The sequence below is a fragment of the Filicampus tigris genome, chromosome 17 (assembly GCF_054856515.1).
Source record: "Filicampus tigris isolate MCC_2025a chromosome 17, RoL_Ftig_1.0, whole genome shotgun sequence".
NCBI classification, from domain to species: Eukaryota; Metazoa; Chordata; class Actinopteri; order Syngnathiformes; family Syngnathidae; genus Filicampus; species Filicampus tigris.
Genome location: NC_141233.1, coordinates 18,091,006 through 18,107,173, shown reverse-complemented (window position 1 = coordinate 18,107,173; position 16,168 = coordinate 18,091,006). Strand labels below are relative to the sequence as shown.

Sequence of the window (16,168 nt, the reverse complement as noted above, 5' to 3'; positions counted from 1 at the left end):
CAGCAGCAACTCAATGTTGTGCTCAGATGGCCGCGTTTGAAAACAAAGGCGGACAATGTCAAGGCGGTCGGTCGGTCGGTCACCTGTGCTCTTCGATCTGCCTCTCGCGCTCGCGGTACCTCCTCTCGCGGTTCTCCTGCTCCTTCTTCTCCAGCTCCATTCGCTCCTCCTCGAAACGCTGACGCTCCTCGGCCAGCTTCTTCCTCTCCTCCTCCTTCCTCAGCTCCTCCTCGCGCTGGACACCACAAAGGCACCTTTCGGTAGCCGGCCGGCAGCACGGGGACGCTCCATTTTTGGGGGGGGGGGGGGCCTCGCTCCGCCCCTCCCCCCCTTTGGCTTTGCTCCACCAACCTTGGCCTGCTCCCAGAATTCTTCTCGATTGATTTTCTTCATCTCCACCTCGGCGTTGGTCTTTTGGTACACCGTCCCCTTCTCCCGGGGAGAGGAAACGACAGAAAGGTGCGGCGGGCCGCGCGTTAACTTAGCCGGGAATGTTCCGGCCGGCCAAAACAAACGACAGCCGCGTCTCCTCACACGCTAAATGAAGTGAACGCTATCGTGTCCCGAGAGGCAGCCGCTTCGTAACGAGGCCTCGTTGTGACAAACGCAAGACGGGAAATGGCATCGCCACAATGGCCGTCAATCATCTCGCCAAGAGAGCCAATTGCGCCATAATGGGGTGACATTGTGTTTGAACGGGAGCGCTGATGTCACCGTCGCAGCCAATGACGTCACGCGCACTCTCTCGCCAGTGGACCCGATCCCGTCAAACACGTGACTGCGGTCAATCCTGTTGGAGTCTTTCCTACTTGGACCCCATTTGGACCCCATTTGGACCCAATTTGGACCCAATTTGGCCATCTTGTGTTTCGGGCAGCTGGCGCCAACTGCGTCATTACGGAATCGGAGTCAATCGTGTCACGTCGGGTCGTACCCGAACTGCACTTGTCACGTTGTCAGTGTGGTCAACCGTAAGCGTATAATAGCAATGGGAGGGGCTTGCGTTCTATCACATCCTACTTGCAGCGCGTCGCGTCATAATTGTCACCCATCGGATTGTATCGTCATTGCAGTCAACCGCCGATGTGTAATTTAAGAGTGTTGAAATTGGACCGAGCGGCGGCGTCGTCGTCCGCCCTCCTGGTTGCGGCCAATTGGCATCGTCGTCAATCCGATGCGTCCGAGCCAAGGATCGCGTTGCCCTTCTCGTACCACGTCCCCGTGCTCCTCCTCTCGCGTGCGAAGGCGGCTCAGGACGGGACTCGCCGCCACCGCCGCCGCCGTCCCGTTGGTCAGACGCTGCCCGATGGCGGACGGATCCACGTCGTCCAGACTGCTGGCGTTGATGATGACCGCCACGCCCTGAACAAACGGCGGCAAGCCCATCACTACTTTGGCTGACGAGGCACGCGCAGTGCTACGCTTGGACAAACACTCACTGCCGCTTTCATGGCTTTTTGCTTTGATCTACTCGGCAAATCCTAAAAATAGGCCGGCTGTCCGCCAGGTGTACTGCGCGCGCACACGCACAAAACTGGTGAGGAGGATCGCAGGGAGATCACTTTAAAGGGTGACGGCATTAGTCACGCGCCACCCACACACACACACACGCACACACACACACACACACACACACACACACACACACACACACACACACACACACACACACACACACACACACACACCCCCACACACACACACACTCACACACACACACACCTCTTTGATCGTCCGACGCGGCTTTCAACATGCTTGCTTCCAAAATACAAAAAACTACAATAGTGTACTGAAATGTACACAGACAAAGGTGTACATGAATTTTGTAACCCTCTGTATTGCATAGGAAGGTGACTTTCAAGAAAACAAAATAAAGTTGAATTCAAAAACAAGTCATCTCTCTATTAGACAGCCAGTCAAAGTGTGCTTAGCTAGAGCAGACTTGCTCTGATGCTAATCATGCCGGCTAGCTTGCCGGCTAGCTTGCGTCAGCGCCTTTCTCAAGGCAAGCCTTTCAACCAAAATTGCACTTGTTGCGTCCACATTGGATGGCACAGACATCAAACGAAACATCTGTCTAGGATCCCTTTTTCAAATCGGGGCTCTCATTTGGGAGGGTCCCCTAAGCTGTGGAATTTGCCCCTACATGGCCGCTTCAAAGCAACGCGGACTTCCTGTTCAATTTGAGGCACGGCTGCCCGGCCAAAGACGTCCTTGCGCATCGCGGTATGCTCCACCCGTCGGCCCAATTTCGGTGCCCGGGCCCCAACATACACGCGCGTCGCTTATCACCTGGAAGAAGTCGGCGATGGTGGCCACGTGGCTGGCACAGGCGCACTTCCTGGCGTCGGGGACGTCGTCGCCCACCTGCCAGAGCGGGACGACAAGTAGGGTCATGGAACCAAATAGCAATGGAGCTGACTCTGCCAATTAAAAAAACAACAACAACAACAACAACAAAAAAAAAGGAAATCCAGCGTTCCCGAGAAGCGGACGCGCACCGTTAACTGTCAGCCATGGAAAGTCGCGACCCTGACCTCGGCGGATCTGGACTACATGTTTGTTTGCGTACCGACGGTTAGCGTGTTAGCATTTGCTCAATTCTCATCAGCAGTAGCCGGATAGTTGGGTGGCTAGCTTGCGCTCTGTTAGCGTACCAAATACTTGCGTTGCAACTCGCTCGCGCGGTTGTCGAAATTTGCAGGGCTTTTCATAAAAAGAAATCCGAACACCTGCGGCCCATTTGTCGCTCGGCAACTTTACCCAGTTGATGAGGATGTATCGCGGCAGGGCGGCGTTGGGCTCCTTCAGGCCGCAGAAGCCGTACATCACCCTGCCATTGTCAAAAGTCAGCGTGATCTCTGCCAGGCCGCCCCCTGCGGCGCAAAGGGGGGAAAACGTCCGTCAACGTCAGCGTCAACTGCGACGGAGCAAAGACAAACAAAGCACCTCCTGATGATGCCAGCGTCAAGTCGTTGCTGTCGTCTTGATACGTGTACAAGGCCCTGCAAAAAAAAGGACACGACACACAATAGTAGCGTCGCGTTCATCCGACGCCGCAATCGGCCTGAGAGACTTTTCGGGCGCGGCCGTCCGGCTTCGCGACAAAGTCGGCAGTCGGCGCCTCGCTTGCGCCGTGCATCAACAATCCCGCGGAAGCCGTATCGTACCTGTGATCAAATCAACCCGGGGTGACACGTTTCTATGTAGGCCAGCGTGCCATCCTTGTTCGGTGCCATCCTTGTTCAAAACATCTTGGCAAAGGCACTTTCACAAATGATCAACCGCATGAATCCGATCGCTGACGTCAAGTGAAGGTGACAAGATTGAAATCGAAGTGCAAGTGCTATGAAGGACACACGCGGCTAGCGGCAAATAAACATCATTGGGATCTATTTACTCCTTCGTGTCGTCATATTCAACACATTTGCATTATTGACAACATTTCATTTGTGGAATACTGAAAAGAAAGTCCCACATTGTACTAAAAAAAAAAACTTAGGCTTACGCTATCGCAGCCCGCGGCGCTTGTCTGACTCTGTGCTGAATCCGGCCCCCCCCCCCCACCGATTCTTCCCCTTTCTGCTTTGTCAGCCTGCTTTGGGGGGATCATTGACGTCTCGCGTGTCATCATTTAAACAGGCCTCTCCGGCCAATAATATTGATTGCGTGCAAAAAAAAGGCCCCACACATCATACGTTCCTTTCCCTCGGCTGGAAAAGCATCCAATCAATTTCGATAGCGCTTGTCCTCGGAAGGATCGAAGCGCAAGTGCGACTGAATTTCTGGCAGTACAGTCAGTGTCCTTCCTGCATGCGACAACAATCTCCCCTATCTGCTGCGTGGACTCTATCAAAGTGAGATCAGGAATCATGTATTATCTGGTGGCAGACGGGCTTAATGATGATGAGACAAGAAAAAATGAAAAACAAGAGACAAGACGCAGGTGGCTACTGCGAGGGCGGCCGATCAACAATTGTCTGCGCAAAGCAGACAGCGCTTTATTATGCATACGCGACACGAAAGAAAGATGGCGGGTGTCGCATCATGCTAATGGATGAACAGAGGGCTGCTGAAGGCAGAAAAAGACAAAGAAGAAGTGGAAGAAGAAGAAGAAGAAGGGGCAAGGATGAGTAAAGTGGGGAGAAGTGATTGCAAAAGACAAAATGAGTCCGATTCATCACAAGCTTCTGGAACATTCCTGGAATCAATACGTGGCCGTCCATTTCTAGGTTTGTCCAAGCGCCCCGATGGCGGCTCTTTATTTCCTATTAGCGGCGTGGCAAAAAAGAGACAGGCCACTTGGGAGCATCTCCATGGCAACCGGGCGCATCCCCCGGCCGCCCGTCGTCGCTACGCAGGCAACAGCGGTTGCCGCTGTTCAATCGAGACAGGACGAGGACATGTGCCAAAGCAAAGCCACTGCTTTTGGAACATACACTACTGGATGGAGGTTTTTTAAAATATATATATATATATATTAGGCAAAACAAAGTTAGAACAAAAACGGTGACACTCCAATATTGATTTGATTTTTATTGTGGTCGACTAACACTCATTTAATTGTTGCCATTCAGCAAAATGCCACCAGGGGGCAATAGAAATCTTTGGCCTGATTTGAGCGAGCTTCCTCCAAAAGTCCAAACGGGGTTGTTTTTTGCTGTCGGCATGGACCAGGCCCCTCCGGCCCCTCCGGCCCCTCCGGCCCCTCCGGCCCCTCCGACCCCTCCGGCCCCTCCGGCCCCTCCGAGCATATGGCAGACGTGGGCGGGTCCTGCTCCACATGATTGTTTCGACGCCCAAAAAGTTGGGAGTGAAAAGTGAGCAATCGTCAAACTAAAAAGATCCCGTTCATCGGGGGCAAAATGTGGAAGAACCCCCAGATCCCCAGACTTAAATCCCAGAGAGAAGAATGGCACAGCTCGGTAAACGCTTTGAGACCGCGGGCGCAGATGATGGGCCGGCCAAAGATTCACAGCGTATCCATCCGGCCGCAGTCTGCCGAGGGAGATAAGAGTACTTTTGCTCACTCGCAATCATTTGGTGAGAATGAGAAAAGTTATGACGAATCCCTGATTAGACGAGCTCAGCTTGATCCAAATGCAACGAACAAGCATTTTAGGCACGTCTTAACGCCGTACGGTCCAATTACGCTTCAAGCGGGATAAAAGGCTGTTTGAGGAAATTGCTTCAGTTGCCGTGACAACCTTGTCAAAGTGGACTCAGTCCGCAGAGATTTGGGCAAGAGTTTCAAGTGGAAATGAAGGAATTCACGCGTGGCGAGTGGCCATGCTTTCGTTCCAGTGACTCCCAGCTTGCAGCGGACCACAATTTCACTGTGGACGACAATTGTCGATCCTCGGATGGCGGGCGGGCAAAAGCGCATCGCTCCATTTGCCGAAAATCCCGACAACTCTCTTGGATTGTGGGAAAAAGCGTCCCCTCGAACGGCAAAAGCATGCGGCCGCTCAGGGAGTTGTGCTCCAACAGGCGGAAAACAGCCAAGGAAGAGAAAAGTGCAGCTAGCGGCGTCTTATTTATTGCCCAACAAACCAGAGCGGTGACTTCATGCGCAGGCAATGGAGTGAACACGCAGACGTGGGGGGAGGGGTGCGGGGCCGCGGGGGCGGGCTGTTGGGGTCAGCGTGACCAAGGCGAGGGAAGGGCCGCTCAATAAAAAAGTATTAGCGCGGAAAAAGGACGATTGTCAAAGTTCGAAAACTCCTTTTCCCAAACAGCACTGACTCGGAATTGCACTTAAGGGTCGGGACTTTTTGATATGGTGAAAATTTCCCCACTGTGGTGAAAATTTCCCCACTGTGGGATCAATAAAGGCATTCTTATCTTATATCGCGCGGTCATCTGCGGCGGTAGAAAAAAGTAACCGGCCTTTAGGTTGCTCTTTTTAAAATGTCACCAGTCAAAATAAATTGACGGGCATAACCGATGCCCCCTCGATTTCAAATGCTTTCTCATTTCCGAGAGATGCCACAAGATGGCGGCCACGTGCCACTTTTGTGTTAGACAGGGCGCCTAATGTGTGTTTTGTGAAAGGAAACTCGCACCCTAAATAAGATTGCACCTCTTTTTGTTTTGCAGAGGATAAAGGATGTATGCCACCTGTGACTAATCTAATATTGTCTGTCTTCATGTGTTAATGTCACGTAGCCGTCGCTTTAAACACTTTTGACTACGGATGCTATTTGTTAGCTTCTGTCTATAGCATTTTGCATTGTTTGTTAGCACGAGGCTAAGCGAGTTTGGAGAGTCATACTCCAAAAATGGGAATCTGTTTATTGGAATTATTTGAGTATGACTGGACGTTGGGTTTCAATGTAGAGTATACAGTCATACAAAAGGAATGTATTCCATTTTTTCCCGTAGGACTTGTAGCTACATTAAACTACTTCCCGCCACTGATTAGAGGACATCATTAATACAGGGAAAAGAGGGTTTTCTGTTGCCTTGCCTGACCATGGCATCGAATCAAACATCAGTGGGGTGCTTTTGAGCACTACTGGCGTTACTTCAGCTTCTCCTTTTGACGACGTCACTTCTCTCGCAGATGTTGGCGGAGCTAAAAATGCATCGGCCAGATGGGAATCCGTAGCGCGCATCCCTGCCAAACCACCGGCAGCCAATTGAGCAACATTTTTCCGTCCATGTTTTTGGGCTGTGGTTTCATTATCGTCGAGTGTTGCCGTTACCCAAAAAAAAAAAGGGGGGGGGGGGGCGACTGGCGTACGATAGTCTGGATCAGCAACATCCCAAAAGAGGCGCAGAGACCATGAGCTAGCTCATCATCGCAAATGCGCTGCCGAGGAGTACGAGAGGCAATCGCCGTCTGAGAAATTTAAAACCTCAACTGTGGCTACAGATTGCGAGCAAAACAAAAGGGAAGTTGAAACTGAGCGAGCAGTGGCGCGAGGGCCACGTCAACGATCTCGAGTGGAGGAAAAAGTGAAATGAAAGCAGCGCACGCAAAACACGAGTCGAGATCAGCGAGACAAAAACAAATTGCTTTCATTCTCTTTTCAGGATATAAAGAAGGCAAAAGAGAAGACTTTTGGGGGCCTTTTTGAAAATTGGAATCTCACATTTAGTCATTTAAGTGTGGTGCGCAAAAAAAAAAAAAAAAAAAAAAAAATCACTGGTTTAAACATTGTAAGTGCATAACAATGTTACAGTGGACTCATTTTTCTTTTCTTTCTTTTATGCGCATTTGAGTTCTAATTCCCTTTGAAGTATGAAAATACTTGCATCGCATCTGATCTTTTCCAAAAAGTATTTGGGTACAATTAACTTTGATGTGCAATCAATGTAAATTGAATCATCCAGTACCGTTTTTAAGTGTTAGAAGTGGCGCCTCCAAGAATGAAAATGCAATCCATGTTTTTGCTGTGTTATAGCAGCCACTCACTCCCCTTTTGTTCTCGCCCTGGTCGTCACGCTAACAGAAGCCACGCTTGGCATGGGCCCCGCCCCGCAGTCGAAGGGCTCGGTCGGGGTGAACGGTGGCTCGTTCATATCGACCTCCCGTTAACATCATTGCTTGTGTTTTCCGTCCATCCATTCTCTATAGCGCTTCTCCTCGCAAGGGTCGCGGGCGTGCTGGAGCCTCTCCCAGCTGCCTTTGGGCAGTAGGCGGGGGACACCCGGAATTGGTTGCCAGCCAGTCGCGGGGCACACAGGGACAAACAAACATCCGCACTCGCGATCACACCTTGGGGCAATTTAGAGTGTCCAATCTGCTTGTGTTTTGTTGTTGTTTTTTTTTTACTTTTGAGGGTCAACAAGTTGCAAACCCAGAGTCCTCATGGTAACGGCAGCCATTGGCCCTGCAGCAGAGGGGGCGGGGTGAGCGTGAGACAGGACCACCTCCTTCAAAACGGGCTGAGTAAAGTACTGGAATTCTCTAGCCTGTTTTTTGGTTGTTTTTTTGGGTTTTTTTGCAAATCCAGACCATGCTATTAAGACATCTGGGAACTGTTTTCAGTTATGCAGAAAAATGCATAATGTGTCTCCTTGTGGCGGAAAACATTGGAGAACCCAGCCCACGCTGGCAGATTGAAAAGATTGAAGGAAGCGTTTTGGTGGAGCCATTTCGATCAACTTCCAAATGAAAATGTGAATATTGACGCCGATTTGATGCAAGATGATGTCGGTGCCGTATGAGGATTGCGGTTTACGCACGGAAAACTCCGGTCCGAGTCTCGCTTGTCAACATGTTTGCATGTGTTTGTTTGTCTTTGGCTGGATTTGATGAGGTTTTGACATGCGAGACGTTGTGTCGGGCCCGTAGTCTCGCGGTCTCTCGGGGGGGACGGACGGCTGGTCCGAGTGAGTGAGCTAGTCTGGGCGAGCGAGAGCCCATCCGCGGAGCGAGAGGGTCGTCGCCCGGGCTCGGTAATCCAACGCAATCGGCCGAAAAGCACTCCGGTGCCCCGGGGGACGGGTCCGAGAGCACGTTTGTCATTCCGCAAATAATGCCCTCCGAGCAAGTTTGTCATTCCGCAAATAATGCCCTCCAAGTCTCTCTCTGGTTGCCAGCAGACACTTTGTCTGTTTTCAGCAGGGATGCGGACTTGCTACTTGTACTACCAACAATGACCTTTTGGTACTTTTTCTTTCAGCTAACTCTCTGATTACAGCGGGATACACACATACCGATCATCGGGGCGAATTTGACAACAAAAAGAATAGCGCATTTTCCGGACTAGAAGCCGCCACTTTCTTCCTCGGTTTTGAAGCCCGCGGCTTATATAGAGGTGCGGCTATTCTGTGCATTTTAATTCCGCCGCTAGGGGCGCTGGCATCGGAATGACAAGACAATAGCCATGAACAGGACGTGACTGCGGGCGGAGGGGTTCGACAGGCGAGGGCGCTACGCACTAGTTTAGGAATTAGGCGGTATGCAGAAGTAGAGCAACGTGGACGTGAAGTGCCAAACTGCAGTGAAATGAAGGCAAGTAGCGCTCATTTACTCTTGGTTCTGTTCCGTTTAAATCAGCAAGGTCGTTGCTGCCGTGTTCAAATGCACTGCCAGGAAACAATCTGTCCGGGCACATACTACATTGTACACTTCAAACGGTTCTGTAAATGCAACATGAAAACGGCACCGAGACCTGCTCTGGCTCTTCTTCTTGCTCTTAGTTCGGCTCAGCGCTGCCTGGCGTGTTGTGGCACAACGCGGTACTACACTCAACTCGCAACCAAATCCGGACTTGCCTGCATTGTGTAAAACAAACAACAAAAGCCAACGTTTGAAAATCTGCACTATAGCGCGGGGTCGCTATATCCCGCATTAAACGATGTCGGAAAAGCCCGCAATGTTTTGATGTGACGCGGCCCAAGAGGGAGGCGGCCCAATCGGCGTTCACAGCCTCCCTTTGCGTGGCGCTGAGCTGATAACGGACTTCCCGTCAGTCGCCCCCCGGCCCCACCCCACCCCTCGGCCCTCTCCAGGCTGCGCCAATGGCGTCCAGCACAATTGTTGGGCCGTTGCCATGCGAGCCAGTGTCAACAAGAGCGAGGGAGCCCAGAATGTTTGGACTGGGGCCAGCCGAGTGTTTGACGGCTAACGCTGCGTTTTGCATTTCCAGACGAGTCTCCCCCCCCCCCCCCCCCCCCCCCACTTACATACTGCAGACAGCTGGAACACAAACGTTGTGCAACTTCGAACAACAAAGAAAGCAGTATTTTTGCCATTTGCATCTTTTGTTTTAAATACCGGGTCTCACTCAAGTTAGTACCGCTCTCATTTTTAAATCACATGCAGGCACGCGTGAACTCAGTGTCATATCCCGTCGGATGGCAGAGAAGGTCCCCTCCTAAGCTCCGGTAGTCATCATTGTTCCCGCAAAGCAGATGCCTGTGAGGATTGTCGTATGCGTCGCTGTTCTCGTAGCACTTGCGCAAAGGTTGACAAGTTCCGTAGCATTGATGCTGATTTCCGTTAGCTGGTGTATGAGAACTCGCGTTTTTCGTTGCACAACATCAAAGGTGAAGGTTTGGCGACATTTTTGAGAGCAGTTTGCCCAAAGAAAGGGCGCCAAAGACGCGCCGTGCACTTTGAGGCCAATGAGTACGGAAAGGCTGCAAAATGCAGACGCTACTGAAGTCGAGCAACGCAAAGCGGGCTTATGCCTAGGCCGAGGAGTTGTCATCGAGAAGCGGCGGGCGTCAAGTCGCCTCCGACAGAGACGTCCGTGTCACGCGGGGGGGGGGTCGGCTCCTAAAAGAAACAAACAAGAGCTCACACCGCCCGCCGCTCCGTTTGATAGGCCCGGTCGGCGTAGGCACTCTTTTTCATCCTGAAAATAGTCCCGAAGTAATCCCGAATAGTGTGGGAACGCTGTACATAGTTTGAAAGGGCACATACTGTAATTGTGGAGCACGGGACTTTTGAACGGCTTGTGTGCCCACCCGTCAAGCTTGGAATTCATCCAGCGGGCACGTTTTTTGAAGGGTCCTCACGTCCGAAAATATGGCCTCGCCCCCGGAGAGGCGGCAGGAAAGAGACCAAACGAGCTCATCCTGCCGGCTTGCCGTCTTCAGCGACGCAATCGGCAGGAAAGAGCAGTCGTCAACGGCGGCAGAGACCGCGAGCGCCGCCGCGCGGCCCGCTTCACCCGCTGGCCGGCCAATTACCAAAGGGCCTTCTTTACCCGATCAGCACTTGACCTCGACCGCACTCGGGGTCGGAGGCTCTCGCAGACGGCTCTCAAAACCACGTGCGCGAGCTGACGACGGGACATTTTGCCGGTGCGGTCACCCACCTGGCAGAAGCATCTGCGCGTGCTGATGCTCTCCGCTTCCCCCGCGGCGTCTGACTCACCGCCGCCCGCCAATGACCCGGCGTCCACTTTTATGTCAAAGACCGCCGCCAGTGCGGCTACGGCCGAAAAGCGGGTCAACAGCTGCAAGGTTCGACTGTCGTGGCCATTTAAAAGGGACCCGATGGACTTTTTCATCACATGTATACAAATACACCGCTGCCTTCAGACACGGGTTTCACTGGCGCGGAAATGCCATTCTTCCGTTCGAGCTTAAGGCAGCATGCGTGAGACGGGACCGGTAAAGGACGTGACGCTGAAATAGCAAAGTCATTCCCTTTACCGGTCCGCGTCTCGGCCGCATGCTTCCTTCCTCCTCTTCGTCTCGGGGTATCGATCGGCGCGGTCGATACCGATCGGCCTTTTTACGCTGCTAACTTGGAGCTGTTCGTGGCTCCGCTTGAGCGCCCGCTTCCACTGCCTGAATAGCAAAAACATCTCCAGACAACTCCGTCATCATGTAATCAACTGAACTTGGGCACTCAGCGGGAAACTGACCGGGGCCAACGCGTATTACTCAGCCGCACATGCAAGTTCTTTATTTGTACACAATTTAGGAATAATATGAAAGCCCAGTTTGCATCGGATGAAACTAGAATGCCTATGACGAAGGAGCCAATTTGGACAACTCAAAAGCACCGGCACGAAATAAGACAGGCTGGCGGACGTGGGACGCACGACACTGCGGCGCGACCACATGGCCGTCCACTGGAACGCTATTCCTCGTAAAGACCAAACATGAGGTTGCCGTGGAGAGCGATGTACCCTATATCATCATGGCCTCTTGTACACGGTCACAACCGTGATGATTTACATGACAACAGTTTTTACACAAGAGTGCCGGTCAACGGTAGGAAGCGACAACAAATTGACTGTTTGGTCAGTTATTCGGCTCCACCAACAGAAAATAGTGAGCCGCGGAGGTAGCCATTAGCACGACACGCTAACTCGCAAAAGCGTCAGCACCGACATTGACGAAAAAATGTATCCAACGAAGCTCGTTTTACCGTTTCGCTTCCGCAGAGAGTGACCGACGATTAGTCCGCTTCGTCTAACATCGATGAAATACGCTATCAAAGCGACTGTTCGGTGGTGACGGTAAAAAAATCAATCTATTTCCGTTTGATTGTGACCGTAGCCGAGCGATTTATTTTTTATGACCGTTATCAAGTTTATCGTCCGGGTGGGCTCGCACTTTGTTGCGACCTTTACAAGCTCCACGTCCCCCGTCGCATCGATTTGTCATTAAGGCGTCTACCCCCAGTGTCCCCAGCAGGGCTATGCGCCGGACCTTTAAGCGGCACCCCCCACATATCGACACTTGCAAGGCTCCTGACGGGGGGAGTACATCGCCGGGGTCGATGGCGTTCAATAGGGTTACACTTGGGAGAATTTGGCGCCACGGGAGGGTTTCCAAGACATCGTGTGGGACATCAAAGAAAATATATACTGTATATGCATGTGGGTGCTAGCAAAACGGAGGTCACATTTGTGCTTTGTTTATGTGTTGCGTAGCATATGAAAAGCATTTTCTTACCTGGCAAGATCAGACGACAGCGAGGACACGTGTAAGAGAAGAGAAAGGGAGATTTAGTTTGTTCACGTCATACAGAACAAAGTACTCACATGTAGGATTGAAAAAAAATCTGGGAATAGTCACATTGCTATACTTAACGAGAATGAACCAGGAATTTGCTAAATGGAAGGGCAGCTCCTAATTGGTTTAGAGTTTAGCTGAATTTTTCCAGCACCGAAAATCACATTGAAAAAGACTTGAGGCTGTGATTGCCCCCCCCAAGTTTCTGTAAACTAGTGTATGTTGTCCTTTTGGGGTGTTGTGTGTGAAGAGAAAAAAGACGGACTGACCGCGCCTGCCACGCCAAATGCAACAAAAGCATTTGATCCAACGCACGGGATTTTGTTTGGTGTTACTTTATGCCGCAGCCGAGAAGCATTGTTATGCTCTTTGGTGATCGCGCAGCAGCTCTGGCAGCCTTCGAAAGGAAATGAGTTCCACGCCAAAAAAAGAAAGAAAAATGTGAGCGGATGCTTGAGAGAGAGAGCGAGAGACAGAGAGAGCGAGAGGGGGGGGGGGCTTCCAAGTGGGAGGATGCCCTCACACATTACCCTATCTGCCCAAAATCAGCTTTTTCTTCTGCTTATCCATCCACCGTGGAAAACAACATTACACTGCTTCATCTCAAAGGACAATTTTGCATGCTTTTGAAACGCAAGAAAAGGTACCAAAGAGAATCTTTTGAAAAGGTCCACATGTCCTCCGTTTCAAATCCTTGGTGGTCTTGTTGCTACTGTTTACACCAGACAACACGCGGGGTGGTCCGTTAATCAAGGACAGACAACAATGTGCCCCTTGAGCCGTCAATCCAACACTGACATGCCCATCCCGGTTACTGTAAGTCAAACGCTGACATCATTTTTGGCTACTGTCACTTGTGGACAAGCACGCCCCCCCCCCTCCGAGATCACCTTTATTAGCCCCACAGTGAGTGACCGTCAATCAAAACTGGACACCCCGCCCTCTGGAGTTCCTGTCAAAAAACAAAAGCAAAACAGCCATGCGTCCATCCATACAACTTTGAAAAAACAGACACGCCCCTCTGGCCACGACAAATCCCAAAGTGACCAACCCCCTAGCGTAGCTACTATAAGCCAATCAGACACTGACTGACTCAGCTATCAGCGACTGTCAATCAAAGGCAGACACCCCGCCCCATCCCATCCCATCCCAAGCCGTCCCACCCCACCCCACCTTGGCCTCGCAGCTACTGACAATCAAACACTGACACACGCATCGCTGGCCACCGTCACTCGGTTGACAGGAACCGTGTTCGTTCAACTAGCGTTTTCCACCGACACGCCCAAGATGTCGGTAATACGTCGTCACGTGAGCGTGCTTCGCTTTAAAAATCCTGATCCGCCACGCTCGGTGTCTTGCTGTTCCTTCCTCATGAGCGGCCTCGGCCATCCACACCTCGGAGCTGCCATACGAAGACCCAAAGCGGGCAGACGGAGCGCCGGCTGCTTTCAAAGCTCCCGTCGGATCATTGTTACCAGAACATCTTAGCGGGTTCTTCCACGTCGGTAAACAAACGGCAGACCCGGGAAGTCTGGGCCGCGATTTCAGGTGAGCTCCGCGCACTTTGCGAGAAGCATTTCTCTGCACCGCCGGTAAGGAAAGCCCAACTTAGTCCCCCGGTGAGCCTGTCTCAAGCAGAAAGTGTGTCGGCATGTTTTTGGGAGCTGGATCGCCGCCAGACAAACGTCAGCCCTGCTGGGATCTCGTCCGCGGGACGCAAAGAGGTCGCATCTTGGAGCGGGCGGAAGCTTTCGAGCCTCGTTACGAGAGACCTTTTCCCGATGTCTGAAAATAATAGATGCCGGCGTACTACTGTTCACCTAAAACGAAAGGATGGGGAAAAAACAAAAAACAAACATATTGTGCCCCGGGGTTGCGCCACCAGGTTCAAACACGGAAGTTGAAATGAGAAAAATCTGTCATGAATACCACGGTTAGTTGTAAACAGAAGACCGCCTTGCGGCGCAGTAACGAGTTCTGAAGTGTCGGACCGGGAGACAAACCTCCATCGAAGGTATTTTCTCGCAGGCTTGTAGAAAATATTTGCTTGCCCACCGCACGCTTCCTGACGGGTTACGACGCTACGACGCTGGTCCCTACACCAATCAGACGGCGCATTCAGACGCCACGACGCTGCGCGACCTCCGACGTCGGTTTGGTCGATCCGGGTCTTAACATCCAATCGCGGCCAACAGAGGAGCCCCCTCCCCCCCCCGGGCGACCGTCGGCCTACATCTTGGGGGCCGGGATGCCGTCGCACCGCCCCGAGATGAGCGCGCGGTCGGGTTTACGCCGCATCCGGCGTCAAACGACAGATCTGCAAGGTCTCGCCTGAGATGCGGAAGTGGCGCAGTAGGGGGGTTGTGCCCTTGAACACAAATCAACTGGAGAGCCCCAGCACCATGAATAAAACAGGCAGTTGACTTGGTCAGCCTGGAAACAAAAAGTAGGAGCAGTGACGAGGCAGTAGGGAAAGACAGATAAACAGAGGTCTTCTCCGTTAGCGACGACAATCGCCGTGGTCTCCCTGGGCCTTGGAGGGTCGAGCCGTTGAGTGTGAATATTCCGTAAAAGCTGGATACACATATAGGGATTGGAAAAACCCCAACCAACACATCACAACACGCACACACACCTAACCCTTTCTCCTCCGATAATCGCAAGTTTTCGCCCCTCAGAGCAGAAGTCTGTCCTAGTACCAAGTCTGAGCCTGTGAGAGGGAACATCCAGACTGCCAGAAAATACAAAGAAGAAAGAGTAATTGTGGTAGTAGAAGAAGAAGAAGAAAACCACCTTTAAAAAAAAAAGCAAAACAACAGGCTAGGCTAACTGTAAGCTTATCCGCTCACTAGAATTGCTCTTCAATTTGTAGCAGGCAGCGAGCTTCAGCAAGCTTCCTGATTGGCTATCGTTCGCTTTGCCGTCAAAATGAGTGTGGCTCGGGGCCTTTAACCACAGGCGCGAGGATTTACCATTGCAAATATTGGACGGGTTTTAAATTCAGTTGTCACTCGTGACTCCTCCCGTTCTTACACAGCACAGCACTCGCCAGCTAGGTGTGGGCGCACAGCAGAAATAGACTCAAGTGTGCCAGCGTCACTCTGTTTACCTGCTCGTCTGACACGGCACTTTGAAAGAACTCATTGGTGAGTCCGCGCACAGGTTCAAATCTGTCCAACTGATGCGGCTGGAAATGGATCATGAGGCACGGTTGAGTTGCCAACTGATAGGGGGGAGTCGAAGCTGGATATCATTTTTTTGCCCCAGTTATACAGTAAGTGCGATTTTCGAGGTGCGTGCCTTTGGTGTAGTAGCACATTGTGCGGCGACATTCCGCGTGGCTCTGCGGTCTAGCGGAAGATACGCAGTGCGGCGGCGGCGGCGGAGGTCTCCAGCTAAAGAGGGTCTGGATCAGATCCCGCAAACAATCGTGGCTTGACTGTATGAATAAAAACACTGACTAGTGATTGCGCACATCCTCCCATTTCATCCAACAGCGCAATGAATATCCTCCATGAACATCTTCCGTTTCAAGCTTGCTCAGTTACGGGTGCCGTCCCACGGGATGATTCCTGGCCCGCTGCGGTTATATATAGCCTCTCATGCAAAGTGACAGATACTGCTGCTTCACCTTCTTTATTATTTACATCCGCATTCAAGTTAACTGAATATTCCTGTCCAACAGCAGCGCTTCTCAGTTTGAGAGAGAACCATTCCCGTCAGTTTTTTCTGGCGG

General features: G+C 51.7%; 1 protein-coding gene across 9 annotated transcripts in view; it reads right to left on the bottom strand.

The window, feature by feature from the left end:
- Positions 1-16,168, bottom strand: part of dbn1 (drebrin 1) — a 37,635-nt gene that overhangs the window by 8,188 nt on the left and 13,279 nt on the right. For 7 of the 9 annotated variants that reach the window (XM_086057196.1, XM_086057195.1, XM_086057202.1 and 4 more), the window contains exons 2-7: positions 2,950-3,005; positions 2,764-2,876; positions 2,293-2,367; positions 1,213-1,362; positions 352-432; positions 84-235 (exon numbers count right to left, since the gene is read on the bottom strand). In XM_086057196.1, coding sequence (XP_085913322.1) covers positions 84-235; positions 352-432; positions 1,213-1,362; positions 2,293-2,367; positions 2,764-2,876; positions 2,950-3,005 — 627 coding nt within the window. Of the gene's footprint in view, positions 1-83; positions 236-351; positions 433-1,212; positions 1,363-2,292; positions 2,368-2,763; positions 2,921-2,949; positions 3,006-16,168 lie in introns of all 9 variants that reach the window. The other 2 variants (XM_086057197.1, XM_086057201.1) reach the window with 2 other exon arrangements.